The 27,992-nt window shown below is 46.0% G+C and overlaps 2 protein-coding genes across 2 annotated transcripts in view; one reads left to right on the top strand and one right to left on the bottom strand.

Moving 5' to 3' along the window:
• GRM2 (glutamate metabotropic receptor 2) overlaps positions 1-27,992 on the bottom strand; it is an 85,694-nt gene that overhangs the window by 11,560 nt on the left and 46,142 nt on the right. Inside the window, exons 2-4 of the mRNA XM_080996410.1 lie at positions 26,438-27,195; positions 4,078-4,915; positions 1,480-2,546 (exon numbers count right to left, since the gene is read on the bottom strand). Of these exons, the coding sequence (XP_080852536.1) occupies positions 1,480-2,546; positions 4,078-4,915; positions 26,438-26,914 (2,382 nt within the window). The 5' untranslated portion in view covers positions 26,915-27,195. The remainder of the gene's footprint in view (positions 1-1,479; positions 2,547-4,077; positions 4,916-26,437; positions 27,196-27,992) is intronic.
• Positions 14,643-16,877, top strand: IQCF6 (IQ motif containing F6). Its single transcript, XM_080996507.1, has 3 exons — positions 14,643-14,791; positions 15,937-16,014; positions 16,436-16,877. The coding sequence occupies exons 1-3, from the start codon at positions 14,657-14,659 to the stop codon at positions 16,793-16,795; spliced, it is 573 nt and encodes a 190-aa protein (XP_080852633.1). The 5' UTR covers positions 14,643-14,656; the 3' UTR covers positions 16,796-16,877.

The following is a 27,992-nucleotide window of genomic DNA, read 5'->3' as shown; positions in this document are numbered from 1 at the left end:
CTAACTTGTGGAATTAGTAACAAATAGTCTGTAAATCACCCCTTCAATAAATCTTTAAAATGCCCCAGTACCAGTTTCTGTTCCTGCAAGGGAGGCTTTAAAACTGATTCACTATGAATCCTTCAGCTGGGATAGCAGCAAAACAAGCTATACCTGCATGTTTTTTGTGTTTTTTTAAACAAGGCACAGAAAGGCTGAAAAAATTCGAGAGTGCTTTGCCTACCCATCCCAAACAGGCTGATACTTCACTTAATTTTAATTTTTTTAATGCAACAAATCTAACCTAATCCCCACCCCTCACCTTCACATGAAAACAACAGAGAAATGCTGGACTGAAACAATTTGACAACACCATTTTGCCCGGTTGCTTCAGAAAAACCTGACAGGATAGAAGGAGAGAAGAAAAGAGCAACTGGGCTGGTATATGATTTTGATTGGAATAACTTGACATAAAGTTGACATAAAGTATGGTTCCAGGAATGGAGAGACAGGCGGATAAGCCAAAGCTTCCAGCAATATTTTTTTGGGAAGTGGGATATATGTAGTAACTTCAGCTAAAGGTAAAGGACCATTAGGTCCAGTCGTGACTGACTCTGGGGTTGCGGCGCTCATCTCGCTTTATTGGCTGAGGGAGCCGGCGTACAGCATGACTAAGCCGCTTCTGGCGAACCAGAGCAGCGCATGGAAACGCCGTTTACCTTCCCGCCGGAGTGGTACCTATTTATCTACTTGCACTTTTGACATGCTTTCAAACTGCTAGGTTGGCAGGAGCAGGAACCGAGCAACGGGAGCTCACCCCGTCACGGGGATTCGAAGCGCTGACCTTCTGATCAGCAAGTCCTAGGCTCTGTGGTTTAACCCACAGCGCCACCCGCGTCCCTGTAACTTCAGCTAATAATAGCCTAATAGAGAGTCCCTAGGGTCCCTTGCACTCTTGGCAATGAGCTGTATTAGCTCCCCCCTAGAAGAGGAAAAAACCCACTACTTTAGAAATGGCTACATTTTACACCACCCAAGTGCTCAAAGCGTCCAGAGTGAGAGCGAGGCAAGGGGCAAGGGTGAAAAAATCTGCACACTTTCGTGCTACGGTGCAAGAAGGATGGGAAGCTTTTTCCGTTTCGATCTCACAGATTTTTTTGCACTCCCCCTGGGCCCGTGTCCCTGGCGAAGGGCGGCTTCGCCAACCCCCAGGTATGCTTCTGCTAATAGTGTGGAGACTGAAAAGGCAAGCTGACAGGAAGCCAAATAGTCCACTATAGTTCTGGAAGTGGCTTTCATGTCACGTGAAAGCTCAAATGCAATGTGGAAATGAGCACGTAGCAAAATGTCATGAAAATCGAACAAACTGCAGTGTGGATGCAGCCGGCGTGAATCTGCTCCCCCTTATTTTCTCCCCATCCAACAGAATAAGGATAGGTGATCTGAAGGTGCCTGCCACAGGCTACTTTCCGCCCTCATTCGCAGCAAGAGATGACTTACCCTGTAATCGCTAGAGGTGACGTAGAAGATGGGCAGGAAGGCCAGCCAGATGATGCACGTGGTATACATGGTGAACCCAATGAACTTGGCCTCGTTGAAATTCTCAGGGCATTTCCTGGTCTTGAAGGCATAGACTGTACACAAGACTATCAAGAGCACATTGTAGGTGAGTGAAATGAGCATACTGGAGTCTTGGTTGTTGCACTTGAGTGTGACAATGTACCTTTTGTCGGGCTCCGTCTCCTTCCGAGTGCCGGGAGTCTCCACCAGGAGCCAGATGACGACGATAATGAGCTGGCAAGAAATCAGAGCCATGCAGATGACCACTTGGGAGGTGGGGCTGATGAACCTCGGGCGCTGCACGCCCTCCTTCACCCCGCTGAAGATCCGAGCGATGCGGTTGGTCTTGGTCAAGAGGGCCGAGTAGCAGACGGCGAAGGAGGTCCCCAGCCCCAGCCGCCGCAAGGTGCAGACCGCCGTAGAGGGCTTCGCGATGAAGATGAACGTCATGCTGTAGCACATCAGAACCCCAGTGAGCAGGATGTAGCACAGTTCGCGCCCGGAGGCCTTGACGATGGGAGTGTCGTTGTTCTTCACAAAGACGCCAAAAACAAACAGGGTGGAGATGAAACCGAGGCAGGAAATGGTGACTGGTCCAATAGCCCAGACGTCCTTCCAGCGAATGTACTCTTGGGGTAGCTCATAGCATGCGTTCAGCATCGCGTTGGGCCAGTAGCCAAGCCCACAATCGCTGCAAGTGAACTCATCCAGCAGATATTCGTAAGGCTGGCACGGAATGCATATCCAACAGCACATGTCTCCTGGCTGCATGCTCTTCATTTCATTCTTTTTGCAGGGATCACTGCACTGGGAAACAGGGATGGAGGTCTTCACCCAGGGGATGAGGCTTGTGTTCAGGATGAGTCCTTCTGCCCAAAAGCCCACTTTCTGATAGCGATACCTCCCGTTGGCTCTGTGGTAGTTGAATATATTGTAGCGGCCAATCCCATCCCCACAGTGGTCAAATCGAACTGTGCTTTTGGTGTCTAATGATGGTCGAAAGGGAGCTGCAAAGCAAAAGAGCAAAGACTCATTTAAATGATGGAAAAGCTAAATGATTAGAAAATCAAATGTCCACATATAATTGAATCGTGCTCCACACGTACCTGTCACTCTCCTTTCCAGGGCATGTCTACAGAGGATTAACTACAAAGTGTTATCATACTTTGAAATAAATCTACTTCTGACTAATGGGATTGACAGAAAAATGTTTCACTAAGAAGAGGGAAAAAACACATTTGTGCAGAAAATCCTATTTCATTAGAATGCAATGTATAGAAACCCATTTTTGGTTATTTTTAATTACAAAAATCAAAATGGATATTCAGGACAACATGTTAGAAATGAACCAAAGCCTAATAGGGTGCTTTGTCCCTTTTGACCTTACAGTTTCAGTTGCAAGCGCCATAATCATGTGTTTGAGCGTGCTAAATGTGCTCACATTTTCTGTTCTGCTGTTTTTCTTTTCATTTTTGTTATTTCAACCCATAATTTCATGTTCCCAGGCATTGTGATGTTACAGACGTGTGTCTGTTGCCCTCACTGTACTTGTTTGTATAGGCTCAGCAAACCTGTGGGTGAAATAGCCCTAAGGACCAATCTAGATGTGACAGTACAGTGGTACCTTGGTTTAAGAACAGCTTAGTTTATGAGCAACTTGGATTAAGAATGCTGCAAACCCGGAAGTAGGTGCTTTGGTTTGTGAACTTTGCCTTGGAAGCAGAACATGTTCTGCTTCCTGTTGAGTGTGTTCCATTTGTAAATTGAGTCCCCCACTGCTATGGGAAAGCATGCCTTGGTTTAAGAATGCTTTGGTTTAAGAACGGACTTCCAGAACGGATTAAGTTTGTAAACCAAGGTACTACTGTAGTCACATGATTGGCTTCATGTGCTTGTTTTTCCTTTATTAAACAGCAGCCACAAACCCCCTGATCTAGACAAGGGCCTCAAAGGAGCCACAGTGTTAAAGCCTACCTCCACCAACCTTGCAATCTCAGTCTAGATTAGGGCTCTTCAGGGCTGCTCCTTAGAGAGAGAAAACAGGCAAGAAATGGCTAGGTAGATGATTAACACCGTGTCTAGGGAAGATGCAATGTTGTGAGGACTTTCCCCATTTCCTCCTCCTCCTTATCAGGTCGTGTGCTATAAGGCTTCTCACCACTGTGAGTGCTTGCTGGTCAAGAGATGGAGCAGAAATGGAGAATGGCAACTTTCAGGCTAAGCTTTGTTCCCTTCTCAACAGCAGATCAGAGTTGCATGCAGACCCAGAGCCAGCAATATTAGAAGGAATTTGATATCAAGCTAAAGCAAGCGTTCTGCCAGGGCAAGCATTTTGGCTGGCCAAACGGAGCAACCCCACATCTCCTCCCTCCCATTGTGCTGCATGTGCCCATACAGAAAAGTACATATTTCCCCCATATAATATGAGAATTAGCCATGAGGCCTCACTGACCACCTTAGGCTGAAGCTGCACCCTTCTTCTCCCATCACACCCCAAGCCTTTATTTTCCCACACCCCAAAGCACAACCTCGGCTTACCATCAAATGTCACATTCAGCATGAATTCCTTGTAGAACCTCTTGCCGTTCACAGGCTTCATGGGGTCGCAGAGCTTGGTGGCGTTGGGGCACAGCGCTTGATACATGTTGTGCAGGGCATGCGCCATTGCGTAAACCGCATTGATTACAAACATGATCTTGGATTCCTGCTCAAACTTGCCTGTCTTCAGGGAGAAGCGGCTACAGTTCTGGCTGTGGAAGCTGCACTGGAACTTGTGTTCCCAGAACTCCCGGAACCAAGGGTTTCGGCTGTTGTTGTAGGGGTCAAGGTTCCGGAAGTACACTGCGAATTCCTGCACCGGATAGGAAGCCAATTCAATGGTGATAGCTCCCTCAGCTATTGGCTCACTGCCAGCCACCACACTCTCAAGAGCACCCCAGCCATCACTGGCCACCCACGTGAAGGACACGTTGATCCTCTGAGCGGCTGCCAAGAGCTCTCGGGCATCTTCGCTCCGGGTGAATAGCACAACCACCCTTGCGCTGGGCTTCTGCAGCAGGGCCTTGATCACCCCGTCAAAGGTCTTCTTGTTCATGGAACGGCCCACTTTCTCAGAGGTGGCGATGCAGATGTTGCGAGCCCGGGCTTGTTGCTCAAAGGCTTCAATGCCTGTTTCTCCATAGTCACCTTCTGAGGCCACCGTGGAGACGTAGGTCCAGTTGAAGAAACGCAGGATCTCGGACATAGCCTTCGCCTGGTAGAAGTCTGGTGGGACAGTGCGAGCGAAGTAATCGTAGCGAGTCTTGTCGCTGAGCTTGGCACTGGTGGAGGCATAGCTGATCTGGGGGATCTGGAAAAGTCGCAGCAGGTTAGCCACCTGAAGGGAAAGAGAGGAAGGAAGGAAGGAAACAACTTGATGAGCAACACATAAGCAACAACAGGAGAAATGGCATAGTTATGAAGCAGCAGTGGCGATGAAGAATATTCTACCTGCTCTGTAGAGGAAAATGTGATAATTTAAACATAATGCCCCAGAAGACTCTCCTGTTGACATTTGAAAGAGGAGGCAGTTCATAAACCTCATGTTTCCCACATCCTAATTTGAGCAACTCTACCCTGAAAATTCAATTTAGAAATCAGACCAAACCATGGTTAAGGAAGTTTAACTATGGTTTAGTTTGGGGCCTGAACTGACATAAAAAGCATTTGCAGTCAACCAACAAACCAGAAACCACTGCTTGAAGTGGGTTTCCAAACTATGGTTTCTGGTGCCAGTGGTTTGGCATGACATCTGACTTGACATGCCATAGCTATAGATATCCTTCTGCCTTCAGATGCTGCTTCACCATGTGAAGGAAATGAGCAACATGCATTTAAGAAGCTGAGTCCAGAGAGGATGGAAAATGAAAACGCACAAGAAGCTCTGAATTAAAGCATGGTTTGCCTTCTATATGATTCTCAAACTGTGGTTCAAATTCTAAACTGTAGTTAAAGCAAACCATGGTTTGGTGTTTAGAACAAAATTGATCATAGTCTGTCAGTATACAGTGGTGCTTCAGGTGACAGATGCTTCAGGTTACAGACTCCGCTAACCCAAAAATAGTACCTCGGGTTAAGAACTTTGCTTCAGGATGAGAACAGAAATTGTGTGGTGGCGGTGTGGCGGCAGCGGGAGGCCCCATTAGCTAAAGTGGTGCTTCAGGTTAAGAACAGTTTCAGGTTAAGAACGGACCTCCGGAATGAATTAAGTTCTTAACCCAAGGTACCACTGTATCTGGTTTAATGTGATGAGGAAGAGAATGGAAGAACTACAAGGCACAGGTACCCAGATGGCATTGCATAAGCTGGCATCTGAGCCTTCAGCAGGCAATACATACACACTTCCTAACTTTTTGGTGTGAATATGAGGACGAGCAAATTGTTCTCTAAAAATCAGAGCTCAAATTCCGAGTAAATGATATGCTCTGTACCACACTGAGATGTATCTGCACCAGTAGAGGGATATACTGATGGTCTAATATTTAAACCAGTGAAGGTAGGTCCATTAGGGCAATTGGGATGCTGCCCCACCAGCTTCAGCTTGCCCTCAGCCAGCCCCCACCTGCCTGCCTGCCTTCTTGCTTACATCCAGCCCAGAGCACTCCCTGTCAGCTTCCTTTACTTCAGTCTCTGTGTTTCCCCTTGTAAAACTCAGAAGGAAGGCGAATAGGAGCAAAACTAGAATTAGCTAGTTCTGCCTGCCATTGACTCTGGCTGGCTCCACCTACTTCTGGGCTCCTTACCTCCCACTCCACCAGTCACACCAGCCACCAAGGATTAAAACATTTGCTGTTGAAAGCATATCCTTAATATTGCAACCCATTTCTAAGGCATTAGGTTAACAGCGGTTAACACTGTTGACCTTATTTGCCTTGTCTGAGCTAATCGTTTATGACACATCAATGCTACACTGATGTTTCTTTACTATGGATTTAAACTGTTTCGTATGCAGTGAAAATCTTTGCACAAACTTCTACTAGATGTTGGAGCGCACAAAGAATAAATGACACAGAGTGACACATGTTCAGTGGGCACCTTAAGTCTGAGCCACACAGAATACAATAAGTGTGATGTCCTGCGGTGTTGAAATGGCCTAAATCATCTTCCTGGACCATTGAAATTAACCCCTCGCTGAGATGAATAGGGCATTTGATGGGGACTTTCATTGTGAGCTTCTTGCAGCTTCTTACAGACAGATGTGAACTCATAAATACATGGATGGCATTTTGGACACATTTTCTCTGGAGCTGCAATAGCTAAAACCCTGGGGTTTAATCTTGATCAAATCAATAGGCATTTGTCGCTGGCCTCAATGGGAGGTGGATTGCAAGTGGCAAGATAAGATGATGGTGAATTAGGTAGCAGCTTCATACAAAAATCTGATACATGTTTCCCACTATATGTTCTGACCTACATATGACTGACTGCATGGTTAGCCCTTTATAAGGAACTAGGCTAAATCACACCAAGCTACCACAGTAGAAAAATAAAGCAGGGTCTATTATGTGTTGTACTCAATGAGCCACTCTTCCCATTAGTTTCAAGTTACAGACTCTTTATAATTGGAGACAGCAAAATAACAAGCCTCTCTAGATTGTCAGCATCTTGTTTTGGTTTGTAAAATCCTTCTTTCCTGGCATGTGGAAGAGGCATGGCATTGATTGTCACACACGCAGGAGCACTTCTTAACCACGACTGCACATGCAGCCATAACAAATGTATGCATAAGGCATCCTATTGACAGCCTCCCAAGCTCTCTGCATGCATAATTGGTACAAATGTCCATCACATTTGCAGGATATTGCTCAAAGACAGTACTTTGCAACAAGAAAAAAAGCTAATAGAAACCTGCCTCTTAATATGAGAGCTCGCTCAAGGATGACCAACTTGGAATGCCAATTCTGAAATCATTTTGAATTTTTACTATGGAAATGTTCCAATTTAGGCTGCGGAGGGGCAGCCCGCCTCGCCTATATTCAATACCACATATCTATCCGATTACTACGAAAAAACCACATCAAGCACTCTCAAAATACACTACTTTTTGCAATACATCCAGGAAGTGGCCTTTGAACGTTTCTGATAATCTTATTCCTCTATCAGCATGTTCTTGCTCAGTCCACTCCCATGGAAACTGAAATGTTGCATCCGGTCTATTAAGCAGACTCAGAAATTAACGCCCCCTCCCCAGACCATATGCAATGCACGCGCGCGCGCACACACACACACACACACACACAATGCAACTCAGTATCAGAAAGTAACATAGTATGTGTGCATTTATAGAGTACCCAGGGGATATGGTCAAAGAAAAGGGGAGGGGGAACCCTCCTCTCTAAGGCAATCTTAGCAAAGAGTTGTTTAAACACCAAGTTATGAGCATATCTAAGGAGTCTGAATGGAAAGGAAGGACTAGAATTGCCAACTCTCAGAAGAAGATGTCTGGTCTACTCTTTTGCATTAACAGCATATATATGAAGGCATCAGCAGGTGGGCCATTATCACCTACTAAAGTAGTATCTGTTGATCAAGCTCCTGTAAAAAGGACTATAAAAATATGGAAACCCTAGGAATAATTTTCCTGTAAATATAAAGTAGTAGATTTATTATTATTATTATTATTATTGATCAATACTCCAGCATTTATGCACATAACACAGAGCTATATATTCCAAAACAAGGAATTGCACCAAATCTAAATTACTTAACATGTCTCTTTAGTTATTTGAAATATTTTTTCTGCTTTTTGACCAAAAATGCCCAAGGCAGGTTGCAACATACAGTGGTGCCTCGCAAGACGAAATTAATCCGTTCCGCGAGTCTCTTCGTCTTGCGGTTTTTTTGTCTTGCGAAGCAAGCCCATAGGGAAATTCGTCTTGCGGAACGACTCAAAAAATGGAAAACTCTTTTGTCTAGCGAGTTTTTCGTCTTGCGAGGCATTCGTCTTGCGGGGCACCACTGTCTGTCTGTCTGTCTATCTATCTATCTATCTATCTATCTATCTATCTATCTATCTATCTATATCTATCATCTATCTATCTATCTATCTATCTATCTATCTATCTATCTATCATCTATCTATCTTTCATCTATCATCTATCTATATGTCTGCCACCTTCTCTTGTCAAACTCTTGGGTCTTTCAGGGATGTGGCAGGCAGAAACTCAACAGATGATGCATGGCGCTTCAAAGAAATGGATATCTTCACCTGTTGAGCTTGCAAACCCTGAGGATATTTCTTATATTTCCTTGATGACGTGGTGCAAAGAAATCCAAAGCTGTTAGCTCTAATGCAGTAAAGGTTGCTGAAAACAAGCTGTTATGACTGAGGCCTGAGTTTTTCCAGAGCATTCGTGACCAATGGCTGGAATAGTTTACTCTCGGTCATTATTTTACACTGTCATTATTTCCCTTGTGGTCTGAAGCCGTTCTCCAAGCCATTATGGAACTATATCTTACAGATTAATGGTGTGCTTTTATTCTTCAGAAACCACCGCCAAACAAACAAACTCCTGCCTCACAGGAATGCTGTGCGGTGACACTTGTCCTTCTCCGCTGCACTGACTAGAAGGGGAGGGGAGCGGCTTCTGGCTCTGCAAAAAACGACACAGTACGATGCACTCACTGTGCAGCAAAGCAGAGCCGTAGGCCACTGCGCTGTCATGAAAACAGTTGGAATTCAGGTCCTGCAAAATTTCTGGGAGAAGGAGAAGCTTCAAAGCTATGAGAGAGTGGCTTAGATTTTCAGGATCAAGCTTCTGCACCTTCTTTACTGTGTCCATGATCTTCTCAATGACCTCAGCTGAAAGGTTGGCTGCCCCTGATTTAGAGAAGGCAAACACTCTGCTGTGAGTACCACGCAAACCACTTGGGCTATGTTGGCCAAAGGGGTCATATGCTAGTGGACAGCAGTTGAGCCGATACATTCTCCACAGAGAAGAGGCATTCTCTGATCCTGAAAATCCAAGCCACTCTCTCATAGCTTTGAAGCTTCTCCTTTTCCCAGAAATTTTGCAGGACCTGATTTCCACCTACAAAATATGTCAAAGAGGACACTGAGTCCAGCAAGCTAGAAACCCCAATAATCATTGTGGCTGGTGATTCTGGGCACCAAAATAAATCCGGTACTGAGGACATGCTGTTGTCCCCCTCTTTAAAATACTTGTGGAGATCTTGATGAAGAATGAAATCAAGGAAGCTGTGGCAGTCCATCCCCTTTCTCCACCTGAGGCGAAACAGGAATATGCCGCCAGTACCACTTTTGCTGTGAGGTGGAATGCCCCCACTCTTGCCAAATTTAGGGAGAGAGGGGGCATTCCACAAGGCCTTGGCACTTGTCTTCTCTGCCCCGTGGGTGAGGAAGATGAGCTGCAATACTTCATGCTTGTAATGCCCCGCTCTTGCCTCACCACTCGGTGAGAGGGTGGATGTGGGCCATGTCAGAGCCAGGGCATCTTCAGTGAAAGCCCTCTATTCTCCCCAGTAGCCATGGAGGAATCTGAAGAAGGACCTCTGGTGAGAATTGATGGCCAGGCACATGTGGAGACAGGCTCTCCTCCAGGTTCCTGTTGGCAAGCCTTAAAGGTCAAGATCAGCATTTTCAAATGGGCCCAGAACCACACCAGTCACCAGTGGTGTCAGCAAAGCAGTGGTGAAATATATATATATATATATATATATATATATATATATATATATATATATATTAATTCCCAGCACAGCTTGTTGTCTAGCAGCCATGGTCTAAACTAGCGGTGGGGAACCTGTAGACATAGTTAGGCCTGGCATGCCTCCCCAATTTTCCCCATGAGGCCGTTTTGGCCAAGCCACACCCACCTGGCCTACACCAAATGTCATATAGGATGTCAGGTGGAGGGTAGGGGTTTGCAGCACTGGCAAGCAGAAAATCACTATCAGTACAAGCACTGATAATTAGCTGGTCATCAGTGTCTGAAATGCGCTGTGCCTTTGCCCACGCAATTTGATCTCAAACCATGCAGGCAAAGGAAAGCAGATTACCTGACATCACTGTGATGTTGGGTGATTTATAGGTGGGTGGCGCTGTCCATCAGCTTAAGTTGGCCCATGGAAGATAAGGGAGGTAAGGATCTGGCTTACGGGCTGGAACCAGCTCCCTGCCATTGTTCTAACTTAACTGCAGTTTCTGAACTGCACTTCCTGAGAGTCAGCCCCATGTAAAATATTGCAGTTGTCTCACCAGGAGGTTACCAGAGAAAGGGGTTGACCAAGACTAGGGCTGATATACCACAAGTTAGATATCAGACATGATGTGAGGTTATGTAATAAACTCAGGTAAGTAGAAGGGACGCGGGTGGCGCTGTAGGTTAAACCACAGAGCCTAGGACTTGCCGATCAGAAGGTCGGTGGTTCGAATCCCTGCAACGGGGTGAGCTCCCGTTGCTCGGTCCCTGCTCCTGTCAACCTAGCAGTTCGAAAGCACGTCAAAGTGCAAGTAGATAAATAGGTACCGCTCTGGCGGGAAGGTAAACGGCCTTTCCGTGCGCTGCTCTGGTTTGCCAAAAGCAGCTTAGTCATGCTGGCCACATGACCCGGAAGCTGTACGCCGGCTCCCTCGGCCAATAAAGCGATATGAGCGCTGCAACCACAGAGTCGGCCACGACTGGACCTAATGGTCAGGGGTCCCTTTACCTTTAATTATTAGGGAATTTGTGAGATGATGCTAACATACTAACGACAAAATGTAAAAGCCGGAAGGAATTTTGTGGAAATGTCTAATATGTAATGTTAGTGTGGAAGATCACAGAATTTAAGCAGAAGTGGTTGCGTGGGGTAAAAGCTTCCAGTATATTATTAGGAGGGAGAATGACAAGCATCTATTACAGTCTGAAGCCAAACTAGAGCAGACAAAGCAGTATGGTTACGGTTACTATGGATGCTATAACGTAGCTCATGTAAAAGGCAGCAGAAGGGAGGCTTCACTAATAAGGTTGTTGCAGATCCGTTCCTGTAAGAGCTGCAAGGCAGGCTACACAATTCTACGACTGATGTAGATCACAGTGATGTACAAGCAGATGTTGTGCAGGGAGAAAGCTAATCTGCTGCCTTTGTGCCTGGCCTAAGAGCCCTTCTGAAAGAGGAAAAACTGAAGAGCAAGTCAAATAATCTACCAGCAGTGAAAATGTGCACCCAGAGCTGCGGATGGTGCTGCTGCAGTCTGCGACTCAAACTCTCTACTTGGTCCAGATGCTCTGCAGTAATGCTCATTATCTTCAAAGGGGAGAAATCCTCACTAATGAGGTTGTTAAAAATACAGACTACAAAAGAGGCAGGCTAGAGGAAAAAGCCCTGCCATCTGATAGGCTCTTCGGAGTTGAGAACCAGAACACACTTCACAGCTCTGGATGTGTCAAAACCTTGCTGCATAATTAACATGCACAAATAAATTTTAAGCAGAAAATTACATTCCATAGCGGCAAGAAGGCACCCGAGATGGCCAATTGCCCTTCAAGGACTCCCCACCGGCAGTGTCAAGGGCATTTGACCTAAAGCCTTGTGTTTAACTGTATACGCTGTGGGGAATGGGAACAATCTTCCACACCTGCCAGGCTTGATTTTAGAATTATTAGCATGATGTTATAATTTCATAACCCCTTGCAGAACGGGGCTTTTGCAAGACTCAGTGGAAAACTCCGGGCCATTTAAGACCTCTACAATAACGCAGCCATTTCTCTCTTGCTAATGGACTGTTGTTTATTTAACAGCTATGATCGTAATTATGGTAGATTGCCTCTGTAACAGCTGGGGGGTGGGACTAAGTAGCTCTTTTGTTCAAATGTTAAAAAAGATCTGTAAAAGTAATGCTAGTTACCCATTAGACTTTAGTGAGAACAATTTATCTCTTGTCACCAACTTGTCCTTAGAGCCATAGCTTGAGACTCTTAATCTCAGGGTCAGCAGTTTGTGCCCCATGTTGGGTGAAAGATTCCTGCGTTGCGGGGGGGGGGGGGTTTGGACTAGATGATCCTTGTGTTCCCTTCCAGCTCTACAGTTCTAGGATTCCATGATTATCCAAGGGAAAGCACAGATCAGGTAAATCCACTTCCATACTGCATTAGGCTACAATTATCCCCACAAGTTCCAATAGGTGTTTGTGTGCCTACAAATTTGGAAGCAAAACAAAGCTACCCAACGTATAAGGGAGTGGTTTCTACATACTGGGGGACTCCCTTAGGTAAGGACAGATTTAACTAACCAGTCCCACCAGTGGAAGTCCACACAAGGACTTTCACTCATGCAGTGGGGTTCCCCCCCTCTCATCCCCATATGCCCCCCTTCAGATCTGCTCTGGAGGGTCAGGAGACAGCCCCCAGAAGAGCCCCCAGGGGGAGGAGAAGGCAGATCACTTCCCACAGGCAAGCAGAAGTGCTTGTGTGGCTGGTGATCAGCTTTGTGCTTTAGCATATGCGCCGCCGGGGTGCAAAGACCCGCCCAGCGCCCCCAAATTTAGTTTAGCCCCCAAATTAACTTTGGCATTCGTCGTAAAATGAAGAAAAAATGCAGCTCACAGAATTCATAGTGTGTGTGTGCTCTAGGTGCGTTTTTGCGGAAACGTGAAACTAAAATTGCGTGCTGAAACGCATGTGTAGAAGAGCCCTAAGTACTAAGTAGTTAGTCAAAGAAAATGCCGACAATTAGCGAAAATAAACATTTTTTAAAAATGATTTCTCTAAATGAATTTGAACTGTAAGTGATGAAATTCAAACGAAATTTGCAATGTTTTGCTCGGGGTCAGTGGCACCTTTGACACGACTGATCTCGCGCAGCTTGCATGCAGCTAGCAGGAAGGTGCGAGATCAGTCATGTCAAAGGTGCCGCTGACTCACCCCACTGCCACATAGCAGATCAATACAATACGTAACATAATATTTTGTAAGAGTTAATTTCGCGTGCACGGCGCCATTGAGAATGACAAGTGCCTTTGTTGACTCGTCTGACAAGTGCCGCCATTCTGAATGCCAAGTATCGCCTCTGGTAAATAAGTGCACAAAGTCGAAAGTCCTTTCGTGAAACAGTAGGTATACATTTCGGTGATACCTAGATATATACGTATTTTGTGTTTCTAGCTTGATCAAAATTATTTATTATTTCATAACAGGTAGATAGTTAAGAGCGTAGGTGGCTTCAGCAGCGGACACCTGGCACCCCCCCCCCTGAATTTGGTGCCTGGGTGCCCCGCACCCCTTGCACCCATGGGTAAAGATGGCCCTGGTGCAAGGGGTTCCCTCTCCTTTTTGCTAAAGGTTTTGGACGGCCAGAGATGAGATTGCATGGAGTTTTCCACAATATCTCAGTGGTGTGGATGGGGCTGGCTTGAGAGGAAGGACAGGCTCTAGCCACCTTGCAGAACCTCAGGGTTGGCCAGGCTTGTCAGAAGATATTGTAAGCTAGGCTGGCCAAGGTGTCTCTGGTTTGCATTGTCGTTTTGCTGCCTGGTCCTGGACTTGGTTGGCCCACCAAGTGCTGTGTTGAACCAGCTGCCCAAAATATTTATTACCCCAGAATGCCTCTGGACCCAGAAAGATGGTGGGCGAATGAAAATGCCAGATGGGCAGAGCTTTGGAGGGTGCCCTGCCTTGTTCCGTTACACACCATGGCTGACCACAGCCACCCCCCAGAACCTGCCATTCATTCACTGGCTTCGTTTGTGGGCCCACCCAGACTGCAGCACCCCAGATGCCCACCACAAAGTCTGACCCTAACAGTGCAACTGCGTCTGGCCATGGGTGTGAAAGAGAAAACAACACTGAGCCAGGTGCGCCCACAGCCATACAGGAAGGGGGGAAAGGATGGTTGTTGTGCCATCAGTTGGCAGGTGCAGTTGCTTGCTTGTATGAACATCCCTCGCCTAAGCTCAGCCTTCTCTGCCAATTAAAAAAAAACTGGCTCCAGAAGGAAAACTTCCTCCTGTTTCCATGGTGCATGCACACACAGAAGTGACATTTCTCTAGCCCAGCCAGTTAAGCAATGACAAATCCTATCTGACAGACTCATTCTTAACTAGTGAGAATTAGAGCAGGGGAGTGTCGGCGTGTTCATTATGACATCAGAGTTTACAACCCAGCTTGATGTTGCGATTCTAAGAGAGCTTCGGTTGCTAGAAGCAGATCATCATTTCCTCTCGAGACATGGGCTTTCCCTGAAAGAGATGATTGCTTTCTGCAAAAAATGTTGCGTAAGTTGAGTGCCGCGTGCCAATCTTCCTTTGCAAAGTGTCTTAAAGGTAAAGGTAAAGGTACCCCTGCCCGTACAGGCCAGTCTTGACAGACTCTAAGGTTGTGCGCTCATCTCACTCTAGAGGCCGGGAGCCAGCGCCGTCCGCAGACACTTCCAGGTCACGTGGCCAGCGTGACGAAGCTGCTCTGGTGAGCCAGAGCCGCACACGGAAACGCCGTTTACCTTCCCGCTAGTAAGCGGTCCCTATTTATCTACTTGCACCCGGGGGTGCTTTCGAACTGCTAGGTTGGCAGGCGCTGGAACCAAGCAACGGGAGCACACCCTGCCGCGGGGATTCGAACCGCCGACCATGCGATCGGCAAGTCCTAGGCGCTGAGGTTTAACCCACAGCGCCACTCGCATCCCCGCAAAGTGTCCTACGCTACACAAAATACTATGATCAGAAACTGAGTCCTTTGTTGCACTGCCACCCTCATGTCTCCAATGGTATCAGTGGGAGCTTTCTTCCCCAAGCCAAACAACAGCTGGGGCAGTTGGCCATGTTTTAGTTATGATAGTGGAGGAGAGGAGGGTGAAACCAGGGGTGGCCTGTTCAATTTAACCACTTGAGCTGAAACCGGACTTGCCGTGCCACCACCCTGCTGGTGCCACACCACACCAGCCTTCCTTATTTGCTTTGTGCGGTGGTGCCCACAAAGCACCAGCAACAGTGCCAGCTTTGAATGACGCTTCTCTGCTGGTGAGGGTGGGGAGCCTGGGCTAGGGCGAGCTTTGCACACTGTGAAGTAGGCACATTCAGATACATCAGTAACCCACACAATCTCTGGAATTAGGATGGAACAACGGAACAGTTAGCTTCTGGAACATGCCTGAACCGCACATCTATTTTTAGGAAGTAAGCACTGGTTTTCATAAAAAGCAAGATGTAGTGTAGTCAGTTGCTGCACAACCCTCTTGCTCATTAGTCAAGCGCTGGCCTTTTGCACCCAACAAATGCAAAATTACATAAATGGAAGGGCAGCCATTGGTAAAGAGCTTGAATGCTCTTGTAGCATAAGGCTCAGCAGTCCTACAGACTCTTTTGACCCTTCTCTATGCTTATATTTCTTTCTTTTTTCTTTATTCTGGCCATCTTTTCATAAGGCACGCAAAAAATCAACGTCGCCACCGCCAACATCACCACCACCTTCAATGCCAGAAACTTCGAAAAAGGAAGTTAAGGTACATGCCAGACTTTCTATACAGGCAATTTTGCCTTCCTAGAGGCATCTGGGGGGCCACTGGGAGAACAAGATGCTGGACTACATGGGCCATTGGCTTAATCCAGCAGAGCTCTTCTTACGTTCTTAAGCGCTTTTCCTTCACTGCCACCATTCCTGCTTCCAGGTAGGTTGTTTTTTTTAGTGAGAACTATAAGGTTGTGGCCTAGCTGTTAGACACAGGTGGGAAAAGACCATTTTCAACATCCAGTTTGCATCTTTTCAGTTTTGTGTCTTGTTTGGCTGACGGAAACTATTAAATGTCTGACACAATATGACTGATTCTTGTATGAGAGAGAAAACTAACAGGGAAAGGGATTTGTGCCTCGGCCCCTTTCTGCTTACGTTGTAGTGACAACTGAGTCATTGTTTCCTACTTTTAGGCTGCTATTACCATCCAGAAATGGTGGCGTGGTACTCTAGTCCGCCGTAGCCTGCAACACGCCATCGTCTGTGCATGGTTGGTCCAGAAATGGTGGCGCATGATTTCCTTCCGGAGACGAGAAGAGAAAAGGGCAATGGCATTATCGACGTACATTTGGTCTGAGAAGGCTTCCGTCCTCTTGCAATCAATGTTTAAGATGTGGCTTATGAGAACACGGTACAAGAAGTATCAAAGGGCAGCCCAGATCATCCAAAGTAACTGGCGGCACCACAGCTTCCGAAAATCCTCCGGCTCCTATTCTCTTAGCAACCTGAATCAGGATGGCATAGATTTGAACATTGAGATTGTTGTTGAGTAAAGAGTCTCTGTGGAGAAGGTAGAAGAGACTGCTTTCAAACTCAGACTCCAGGGAGTGAAATAAATGCATGCTTTGTCATACAGTTGTACGGCTGCTGTCTGTTTACTGTGGGTGGACGATTGCCATGGATTTGACTGAAAGCAAAGGCTGATCACCCTCTAGGATTTGACAAAATGAATGCTGATGTTCATTAATAGTCCAGGAAGGGCAAGGGGTGTCTCTCGATGGGACCCTATTGTTAGATGATTAATTATTAGATTATTTATTAGAGTCTCTGGAATGAGTAAGTCACCAGTGTTTGTAGATTGTGTATGTGTGTCAGCAGTCTGAGGCAGGTAAACACAGACAGGCACAGCAGATAGGTACACAGAGTGAGCCATGAGCTAAAGGCTGGAAGCATCTTGGAAGCACAGTGCTTCTTTCTAGAGATCTGATGTCAGGTAGCATGAGGGTATGGTACTATGGTGTGCATTTTTGTGTTTTTATATTGTAAACCAACCTTGTGCTCCTTGGCTGAAGGGTGGTATAGGAATTTAATAAATAATCCTAGAATCAAAGAATTGTAGAATTGGAAGGGACCCTGAGGGTCATCTCATTCAACCCCCTGCACTGCAGGAATCTCAACTGAAGCATCCATGACAGATGACCATCCAACCTCTGCTTAAAAACCTTCACGGAAGGAGAGTTCACCACCTCCTGAGGGAATTCGTTCCACTGTTGAATGGCTCTTGCTGTCACAACAAAGTTCTTCCTGATGTTTAGTCAGAATCTCTTTTATTGTAACTTGATAGTTACAAGAATAATAAAAATAGTTCACAATGCATAAATAGCTTCTCACAGACATGGAGTCATTTCCAATGTAATGTTTGGCTTCCGCTGGACAGCTCTTGGGATGTTTCTTCTGGGCAAAATGTGTAAAAGAGTTTAAATGGTTCATTCGCATGCAGCACACCCCTAGGCAATCGATGAATTGAGAAGTTCTAGTGTTCATTGTGTAGTCGTCACTCAGAATACTGCATGGATGAACCATTCTGACATGATATTTTCACGTGCAAACATCTAGGAACATTGGAAGCTACCTTATACCAGGTCAGAAAAATTGCCCAGTTTGCTCATCAAGAGACTGGAACTGGCTTTCTAGGCTCTCACAATCTCTCCTACTCAATCCTTTTTAACTGGAGGTACTGAGAACGGAAATTTGGGATAGCCTGTATGAAAACATGTGCTCTGCCATGAAACTATGGACCCTCCACTAAACTAACATCCCTGTGAACCTGTGCCCCCACCCTCTAACCTGCTGTTATTGGACTACATATCCCATCATCCCTGGCCTTTGGTCATGCTGACCAGGGCTATTGGGAGTTGGCATCCAGCAACATCTAGGGGGCTTGATGTTCCTCAGGGCAGCCATATTAGGAATTATATAGAAGCTGTGCCGCAGAGGCAACACTTTACTACAAAGCTGGCTGCTTGTCCTCCTCTGACCCCAAATTGTGATCCTTTTGCTGTGCTGACTACTGTTCCTTAGATCACTATGACAATGCGAAAGGATGGGTAGTTTGGGGGTCAGTTTGTTAGTTTAATTAGTTCTATCATGACATGAGGCAAGCAAAAGAAGATACCACAAGAAAGTCTCAGTCTCTCTCTCCCTCTCTCTCTCTCTCTCTCTCTCTCTCTCTCTGTGTGTGTGTGTGTGTATGCACACCACACCAGGGACTATCAGAGCAGGGCCAGGAGGGCCTGAAGCTCAAAGGAGGCCTCAAATTCAGCATTTGTTAAGTTCTGCAACTTGTTTTTATGCACATCGGACCGAAATGCAACATTCACAGTTTAGAACATTTAAGCAAGTAAGAATCGTGATTTGGCAAAATGCTTTTAAAATTTTGTTTAACTGATACAGATAAAGTTATATTAAATAGTTTTAAATAGTAATGACTCAGCAGAAGGCCTACCCCCCCCCCCAGTATTATGACTGTGAAGTATTATGACCCACATTCCTCTGTGGCAGGAGGTTTGTGCTGGATCATTCTGTGAGCCAAAGTGGTAGGTTGGAGTCAGAGGCAGGCCCTTCTGCCATCTGTTTTCCTTTTATTTCTGGAGAATGTTTGGTTGCAAAAAACAAAACAAAAAAACCCAACACAAAACCACAGTGAAGAACTGATGGCGTTCACCACATTTTGTTGCCTGGAAGGCCTTTTGAAGAGGAGGAGAATGGGAAGCTCTCCTTTCCCCCTTCCCTCATTGCCTAGAATTCCTTCACTGCTACCTACCTAGGCAATTATAATTCCACCATTTCCGCAAGTGTGCCTAGGCGACATTATTCACTCATTGTCTTTTTACAAAAAGGTTATGGTCATTTTGAACCTTAAAACAGGAAAAACCTTGGATCTACCTATCCAAAATTTGGTAGGGTTAATCTCTTGGCTGGCTATTATGTACCTATGTGGGGGGGAAACTCAGAAATTTACAGCTGTTCTGGTTTCCAGGCAGAAGTCAATGAGAGGACTGTAGCTTTGGTTTTCCTAATATTGTGAAGGTCTCCCAAACCAATCTGAGGTGAATGTAGCCCCAATCAAAAGCACTAGAACAAGTTCTGAAGTCAAGTGGATGAGGGGAGAGTTCATGTAGCTCTAGTGCTTCTCCTTGTCCGCATCCCCCAAAAGGTCTTATAATGGTCAAAGTTCTGAAGGATAAATGGATAGGATGGATTGAATGAGAATACAGCTATGGATAAAATGCAAAACTTACCACCCTAGCCAAAACTGGGAGGAGAGAAGAGTGATACTGTATAAGCAACTATTCTAACTAGACTAGTAGTGTAAGTAACTAAGACACAGGAGAGGCAACAAACTTTTTTTTTTTAATGAAGAAGGGACAGGAATGGATTGTGAAGGATGGAAAAGAGTTGAGAGGGCTTTGCCCATGGAGGGCTCCTTGAAAAAAGAGGGTGGAAACAGTTTACTGCCTATGGGTGGGCTTTTTCAAAATGGGTGGTGAGTGGGAGAGAAGAAGCATTGGGACTTATTCACCTCCTGTTTGCTTTGCTGGTCTTGCAGAGCAAACAACAGGCACATAATCTCCCCACTGAGGAGTGACAGGAAAACAGGACAGAGAGTGGAAAAAACAAGGGGATTGACTGGTGTGTTGTTGGGTTTACTGTGTTTGTTTTGCTACCTGCCAGCTACATCAAACAAGTATGAAGCTTTTGAGTGTGTGTGCATGTGTTGGAGAGGAGGAAGAAGCATGGGAACTACTGTGCTTGCTTTGCTGCCTACCAGCCATGTGGAGCAGTTGGCAGACTTCTTTGAATGTGTGTGTGTGGTGGCAAGCTTTTTAAAATATATATATATGGGAGTGTAGGAGGGAGAGAAGCAACTGCTTGAGATGGGCCTCAGCTGAATGTTGGGGTGAGGATAAGGGAGGATATGGCAACTCTTCCCTAATACTTGCTGCATGCCCCGTAGCAGGAATTGTTCCAAAGTTGTTGTTCTTTTGGGGTGGGATGCCAAATACAGAGGCATCTTTTTCCTGCTGTCTGCCACACAGCAGGGTACAGGGAATGCTCCCAAGTTGTTGTGAGGTGAGGGAAGCACAGCGCAGAAGCAAAGTCATCATTATTATTATTATCATTATTATTACTAAAGATAATATGGGGGGAAAACATGATTATTTGTACAATTTTATATAACCGTCTCTCTTCTTTTTCTGCTCTTTCGGAGGTTGCAGTCATTTTGTGTTAGGCCACTACAGTGGTACCTCGGTTTAAGAACAGTCCGGTTTAAGAACGATTTGGTTTACAAACTCTGCAAAACCGGAAATAGTGTCTTGGTTTGAGAACTTTACCTCAGTTTAAGAACGGAATCCGAACGGTGGAAGGGCACCGACAGTAGGAGGCCTCATTAGGGAAAGCACGCCTCGGTTTAAGAACGGTTTCAGTTTAAGAACGGACTTCCAGAATGGATTAAGTTCGTAAACCAAGGTACCATTGTATTTCTTTAAATAGCATAAAAAGTGGTCGTTCTAGAATCTGATGTAGTCTGTGTACGAAGAAGACTGTGAGCTGAGGCTTGTAGGCCTGTTGTACTGTGTGGCTCTGTGACAACTTCTTGTTTTTTATATCCCTCACTCCAAATAAAGCTTTGTTGCCCTGTTTCAAGACGCCTCATGTGAATCTTTTCTATAAACTCCTTTGCATTAGTGCTGCCAAAGTCCCAGTTCTGAGGATTTCTCCCACTCCATGCAGGCTTCTAAATGTCATAAAATGTGACTCTGAACAAGAAAGCATGTACAGTATGCAGACATGGGGAAAATGTGTGTTACAGTGGTGCATGCAGGCAAATTATAATCAATTACATACCCCTGGGCAGTTCTAAATTTTCCCTTTAAAAAGCCCCACCCCACAAACCATGTTTTAAAAAATGCAATTCCCACAACATGGCTCGTGCAATCTTAACCATGTCTACTCTGAAATAAGTTCTACTAAATTCAATGGGGCTTGATCCCAGGTGAGTGGTGTTAGGATTGCAGCCTAAATACTGGAGAATCTGCAGAGTTTCAATGTGCAAATTTCTCCCATTCAACTTGTATATTTAGTTCTCAGATGTGCTCTCTTGCAGATCAATTTTATTTCTTGCACTGGGTTTGAAACAAGGAAGGAAGCAGCTTTTGGTTGTTGAGTAGTGTGTGTGTGTGTGTGTGTGTGTGTGTGTGTGTTATTCTGTTTGCATACAGACTCACCATTTTTAATTTTTATTCTGAGCAGAGGTCTCAAAAGCTGGATGTGGTCCAGGCCTCTTTGAACCCCTGAGAGGGCCTGCGCTCCACTGCTGTAAGCGAGCCTTGCCCTTTCATACAGCCTTTGCCCAAACCACTCTTGGGAAGCAAAGAGGGCTGGAGAGAAGCAGGGAAGGTGTTAATCCACTGCCTGCTTTAGACACACAGTGTCTCAGCTGGATCAAATCTGTAGCTTTCTGTGCCAGTCCTGGGGGATTCAGGGAGAGAATCAGAGGCAGAGAGAGCACTCCGGTCTCCTCCAGCCTGGAGGGGACACAAACCACAGGGGACAGCAGCCAGTGAGAAGAACCCAGAATTATTAATAAAATGCCTTTGTGTTCTTGTTGCCAGTGCAGAACTCTGCAGAGAGGGTTCTGTAGCCAAATTATCTGTGGATCTTTTTAATAAGCTCCCTAATTATCTCACCAACTGTCCCTCGCTCACTTTGTATAACTCCTTGCCCTGCTTTGCTATTTACCCACCTTTTGGGCTGTCAGTTTAGTTAATGATTCCTTTATTAAAAACACAGCCATCTAGCCGGCTGAGCTGGTTATCTTTCTGAATGTTGCGTCCTGCTTTCTTTGTCTGCCCATGGCCAGCACGACACCCTCAGAGCATGAGGAAGGGGGAAAAAGATGACCCCCTTTTATTTCCTTTGTGCCCTGCTCCCCTTAATCAGATCTAACTGCCGCTCTCTGCACCTTCTCGGCTCAGGCTCTTTTGTCTTTCATTGTTCTTTTTTTACTTCCTACAGGTTTTCTTGCTTCATTCCTTTATTTTAAGCAACATCTACACATTGTACATTTAAAGTCCATTTCACGCACATGGCTTTCTTCAAAGAATTCTAGGAACTGTAGTTTGTTAAGGGTGTTGGGAATGGTTGCTCTCTGATGGGTAAACTACAGTTCCCATGATTCTTTGGGGGAAGCCATGTGTGAATGTGTGTGCCATTAAATGTGCTTTAAATGTATGGTGCGGATACTATTTCCCCCACTGTTTATCACCCCTCTTCTTTGTTTCCCACCCACACATCTTTCTTTCTTTCAGTTATACCTTCTCCTCCCTTAAAAGGTGCGCATGATTTCTGTCCCTCTTTTTTTTTTTTTGCAATTTGGCAAGTGCCTGGTTCAAAGGGACTTCCCTTGAAAGGAAAAGAAATGGTGGTATGGGCATGTGTGGGTGTGATCTAGGGAGTCTGCCATCTACATTTGGCATGGAACAATAATCTATAAGGGGAGCAGGGGTGGAAGGGGTGGACGGGAAGAAGCATATCTGAGTCTCCCACTCTTCAACTCCCACTGTTGCCACTTCTAAGTAGCAGGAAGGCAGAGGAGTCATGTGATACTCTGCTTGAACAGGGAGAAGGAGGGAGGCGGATGTAGCATAAAAGGAAACTAAACGGATGCTGTTCACAAACCGCAGCTCAGCAACTTCAGAAACCAAACCAACCCAGAAGAAGAAGAGAAGAGTGTGGATTTGATATCCCGCTTTATCACTACCCAAAGGAGTCTCAAAGCGGCTAAAATTCTCATTTCCCTTCCTCCCCCACAACAAACACTCTGTGAGGTGAGTGGGGCTGAGAGACTTCAGAGAAGTGTGACTAGGCCAAGGTCACCCAGCAGCTGCATGTGGAGGAGCGGAGACGCGAACCCGGTTCCCCAGATTACGAGAATACCGCTCTTAAACACTACACCACACCAGCTTCATAGCCCAGAGCAGCAGTCAAGGCATAGGATCTTCTGTGACTTTCAGGGCAGTTATATGGTGGAAAGCCAGTGCACAACCACCTCCCCAAAAAACACTGTGAGGATTTGCTTTGAATTCACCTGCTACCTTCTCAAAATATCAGGACACAGTGGGCCCTGGGGAAGTGTCCTCTGATCTAGCCAATGGGCAGTGCTTAGAGTGCCAGGCCAGAGGAGGGGGGATTAAGGGATGTCCAGCCCAGTCTTCAGCATTGGTGCTGACCTTTAAAGCCCTAAACGGCCTTGGCCCAGTATACCTGAAGGAACGTCTCCACCCCCATTGTTCTACCCGGACACTGAGGTCCAGCTCCGAGGGCCTTCTGGAAGTTCCCTCACTGCGAGAAGTGAGGTTACAGGGAACCAGGCAGAGGGCCTTCTCGGTAGTGGCGCCCGCCCTGTGGAACGCCCTCCCATCAGATATCAAGGAAATAAACAACTATCTGACTTTTAGAAGACACCTGAAGGCAGCCCTGTTTAGGGACGTTTTTAATGTTTGATGTTTGATTGTGTTGGGAGCTGCCCGAGTGGCTGGGGTATAAATATATGATGATGATGATGATGATGATGATGATGATGATGATGATTCAGCAGTGCCAAGGTTCTGGGAGCCCTGGCAGATGCCGAGTGCTGCCACTGACCCTGCTAAATAGAAACCCTCTTCTTGCAAGTCCTTCTTGTTTCTTCGGCTCCATCCACCAAAAGCCCAGTTCCAGCAATGCATTCTTAGTGGCATTTGACTAGGGAAGGAGGGAGGAGGAGTTTGGCCTGGCATATCTGTAGGGAAGCTCCTGAAATTAAGTGACAGATGGCCATGGTCTCAGGTGTCTTCAGAGGGATCCTGTGGTCTTCCTACCCACAGGAATTGGGGTCAAATCTGTAACTGAGGCGAACATAGCATGAGGCAGCAGAGCACAGCAGCAGGAGCTGCAAGCTATAGGAGAAAGGACAGAACTATTTTGCACTGGCATCGCCAAGGCAAGACCCTCCTCAAACTGCTAGTTTGCTGAATGCAATGCAAGCCTCCCTCAGAAGGCTGCTCTGCTTTTGGGGAACTGGGCCAGAGACATCTATGAGCAAAGCCCTGGCAACAGGCTCGTCCTCTCTCTGCAAATGAGATAGCTAGCCGTGTTCAGCTCTCTCCCTCTTTCTCTCCTGGCAATGGGCTCTGTACGTGATAATGATATATTAATTTACATTAATTATAGCATTAATACATCCTCAGGGCTTCTCAGGAGCAGCAGCTAATTACTCTGTCACACGGATGCTCTGGGATACGGTCCCTGCGTTAGGAAGCCTAGAATCAGGCAGAGCTTTTGTCGGGAGGGATGAACCTGAAGGCAGAGGTGGCGGTCAGGGTGGGCTATAAAAAGGTCACTCTGTCTCTTGTACAGGTGTGTGAGTCAGGCTGTGATTACCACGTTCACTGCACCTCAGGAAGCATCACAATAAAACAATGGCAGGGCGTTTGGAAACACCCACAAATCCTGGGCACACAAAGGCTCGCTCAGATAACTGAGCCTGCTGCAAAATATATGCAAAATACTATCCCCAATGGCCATCAGCTATGTTTTCACAAATATAACCTGCCTGTTCTCTGTTCTCACTTCCAAGGTGAGCGTGTATCTGATATTAGAATAACATGTGACCTCCTACCATCTCATCCCAGGAGTCTCATCCCACTTCTCATCTCGTTCTGTACAATAGTATGGAGAGCCTTTGAAATCTATAGGGTCCCAATTGATTCCCATTGTAAGAATGCATTGCCTAGAGTTGCAGTTCTGGTGATAGTTTATAGAGAAGCATTCCAAAATATGAGGCATTTTGTAGCAGAAGAATCTGACGTGAGGAGAGCAATTTGGTTTTGCAGAGCTATGATCCACTTGAATATGCAACAGTCTTTCAACATAAGATAAAGTCTTTAAACTTGTGGCTATGCCTTCCATAGGTAATCATGAGAAGCTTCTGCTCTGTCCTGTGCTTAGCTTTATGGAAACAAATTCTTCTGATGCCACCTTATTCTCTTGATGTATCTACTGCACGATCTACAGAGCAATCTGCCACACTGAGTTCCAGTGGGCTTCCAAATACGTGTGTAGTACCTGCACCCTTAGTCTGCAAACGCAGAGCCCATTCACTTCTTAAGACATTTAATACAGAATACTGTAGATAGGGAAATCTCGTGATGCCAAGATGGTATTGGTTTTTATTTTCTGACTACTGATTCTGAATTAAAACCAGATAGTGATACCTAAATTGATAATGACCAAAGCGCTTTACAGACATTGCCCCCATCATCCTTGCATCAAGCTATCTAGTGGACCTTTTTCTACAGTAATGCCTCCTTCTACAGAGAGCCAGTGTGGTGTAGTGGTTAAGAGCAGTAGTCTCGTAATCTGGGGAACTGGGTTCGCGTCTCCGCTCCTCCACATGCAGCTGCTGGGTGACCTTGGGCCAGTCACACTTCTTTGAAGTGTCTCAGCCCCACTCCCCTCACAGAGTGTTTGTTGTGGGGGAGGAAGGGAAAAGAGAATGTTGGCCACTTTGAGACTCCTTAGGGTAGTGATAAAGTGGGATAGCAAATCCAAACTCTTCTTCTCCTCCAACCCAGGAAAGCTGCCCTTAAAAATTTCCCACAATGCCCCAGAATTCCAGGGCATTGCAGAAATATTTAAGCAGCGGCTTCCCAGACCCAGCTACTCAGTGTGGCAGGCTGAAAGCAAGCACCAAGAGAAGCCCTACTGGGGCCTCAGCAGCTGCCCAAGAATAACAGTTGCCAAGGTTTGGCATGGAACTGGCAGAACAATATTGGCTTGCCTTAGGGCCACTTACTAAACTCATGGCCAAGCATGTGGAAACCACTATGCTACCTTAATTCACTGAAAGGAAGCTACTTAAGGACTTGATTCCTAGTTTCACAGTTGTATTCTATAGCTGCACCCATAGACTCCTCAAGTAACCATCAATTTTCCAAGCCCTCTTATCCAATGAGCAAATGCCTAGACCTGGCTTCTTTCATTCACACTCATTCTTTTTACCCCTAATACAAGGCCCCAGACACAACACCCCAATTCTAAGCACCACACTCCACATTCCCACCAGCTCCCTCCTGGTTTGCAAATGGTACCTGAATGGAGACGTCACTGTAGGAGCCCCCGATAACCCCTGTAATAGCTGTAGGTACATCATCATGAATGGCGTAGGACCCATCAGGGCAGATGTGCTCAGAGCCGTCCACTCTGGTGAGGGAGGCACGCACAAAATCCAGGGATTGTTCTAGAGCATAGGTGTCCTTGGAACAGGTGTCTAGGATGTGAGCTCCCAGGGTGATGCCCGGCAGAAGCTGCTGGTTCTTGTTGATCTCATCTAGGGCAAAGAGCATAGCTTCAAGGCGCTGGATGCCACGATGTTCATTGATCTTGCCACACTCCTCTGTAGGATTTCCTTTCTCGTGGACTGGGAACAGGCCCCCAATAACCAGGTCACCTTCCAAGCTGATCTCCTTCTTGGCTGCCACGTTGTATCCGGGGCTTTGGCCATGAATGCTAGTGTGGCACGCAACAGGATAGACCAGCAGAATCCATAGGGTGGCAGAGGATGCCATTGCACTGCCTCAAGAGGGCAGCAAGCACCTTTCCAAGCCACAAGGAGACCTCCCTGGTCAGAGCAAAGGTGTCAGATAGCCTACCATTTGTTGTGGGCAGTTGTGTCTCTGAAACACCTTTAATTCAACAGAAGTCCAATGGCCATCCTGCCGCAAGGCAACTCCAGCCTTAGGTGAATAAACAGTTATATTGTGATGTCCAAATATAGCCAAACAGAAGCAATTGCTGCTGGGAGTTGTGCTTTTTATCAGCCCCTTTGGAGAAAGAAAGACACAACAACCTGTGGGAGACAGAGAAAGAGAGAGGAAAAAGAGGGGAGATAATTAGTTACAGCATGAAAGGCCCAGTGGAGATATCCTTTAAGTTCTGGATCTTTAGTTTTATGGTGCCACAAATGTGCCACTACTGGGTACTATAAATATCATCACTTTTACAGGGGAATCCCTTAACTAGTCACTTCACAGCACATATTCAAGGTAGCTCCCTACTAAGAAAATGGTACATTTGCCTAGGATAGGCAGGCGCCAGCTTTTCTGCTGAGCTCAGGCAAGCCTCAGGAAATATGTTCCTCAGGCACAACTAGGATTCCAAGCCATGAAAACTGTACTCATTTCATTGTTTACACAGGCTGATTACTAGTAAAAAATAGATACCTTATGTCCATTCATTCATTTATTCATTCATTACAATTTCTCAAGAGTTACAAGGCTAACCAGGGAAGCACTATAAACTATATTAGTTACAATAAAAGACAAACAAAACCCCCACATCCCTTATTTTGAAGAATTAATGCTTATTTCAAAGAAGTATTCCTTGCTTTAGAATAGAATACCAGGATGGAACACAGTGGACAGACTAGAACAGGGCTCACCAACATTTCAGCCCCAAAATGGCTGCTGTAGGGGCATGTCTGCCACATCTAAAAGGGCAGAAGAGGGGTCAGCAACATTTTTTTAGGTCGGTCCGGTCCACTTCCTGACAGACCTCTCAGTGGGCCGGAGCGTGCACGCTCGCGCCTGTGCATGCGCTCAAGCTACTTCCGGTGCTCTTCCACGACAGAGGAGCGCCCGTGTGCAT

This window comes from Podarcis pityusensis, assembly GCF_964106645.2.
Source record: "Podarcis pityusensis genome assembly, chromosome: 2".
NCBI lineage: Eukaryota > Metazoa > Chordata > Lepidosauria > Squamata > Lacertidae > Podarcis > Podarcis pityusensis.
Note: the sequence above shows the minus strand (reverse complement) of the source record. Positions and strands in the feature narration are given on the sequence as shown.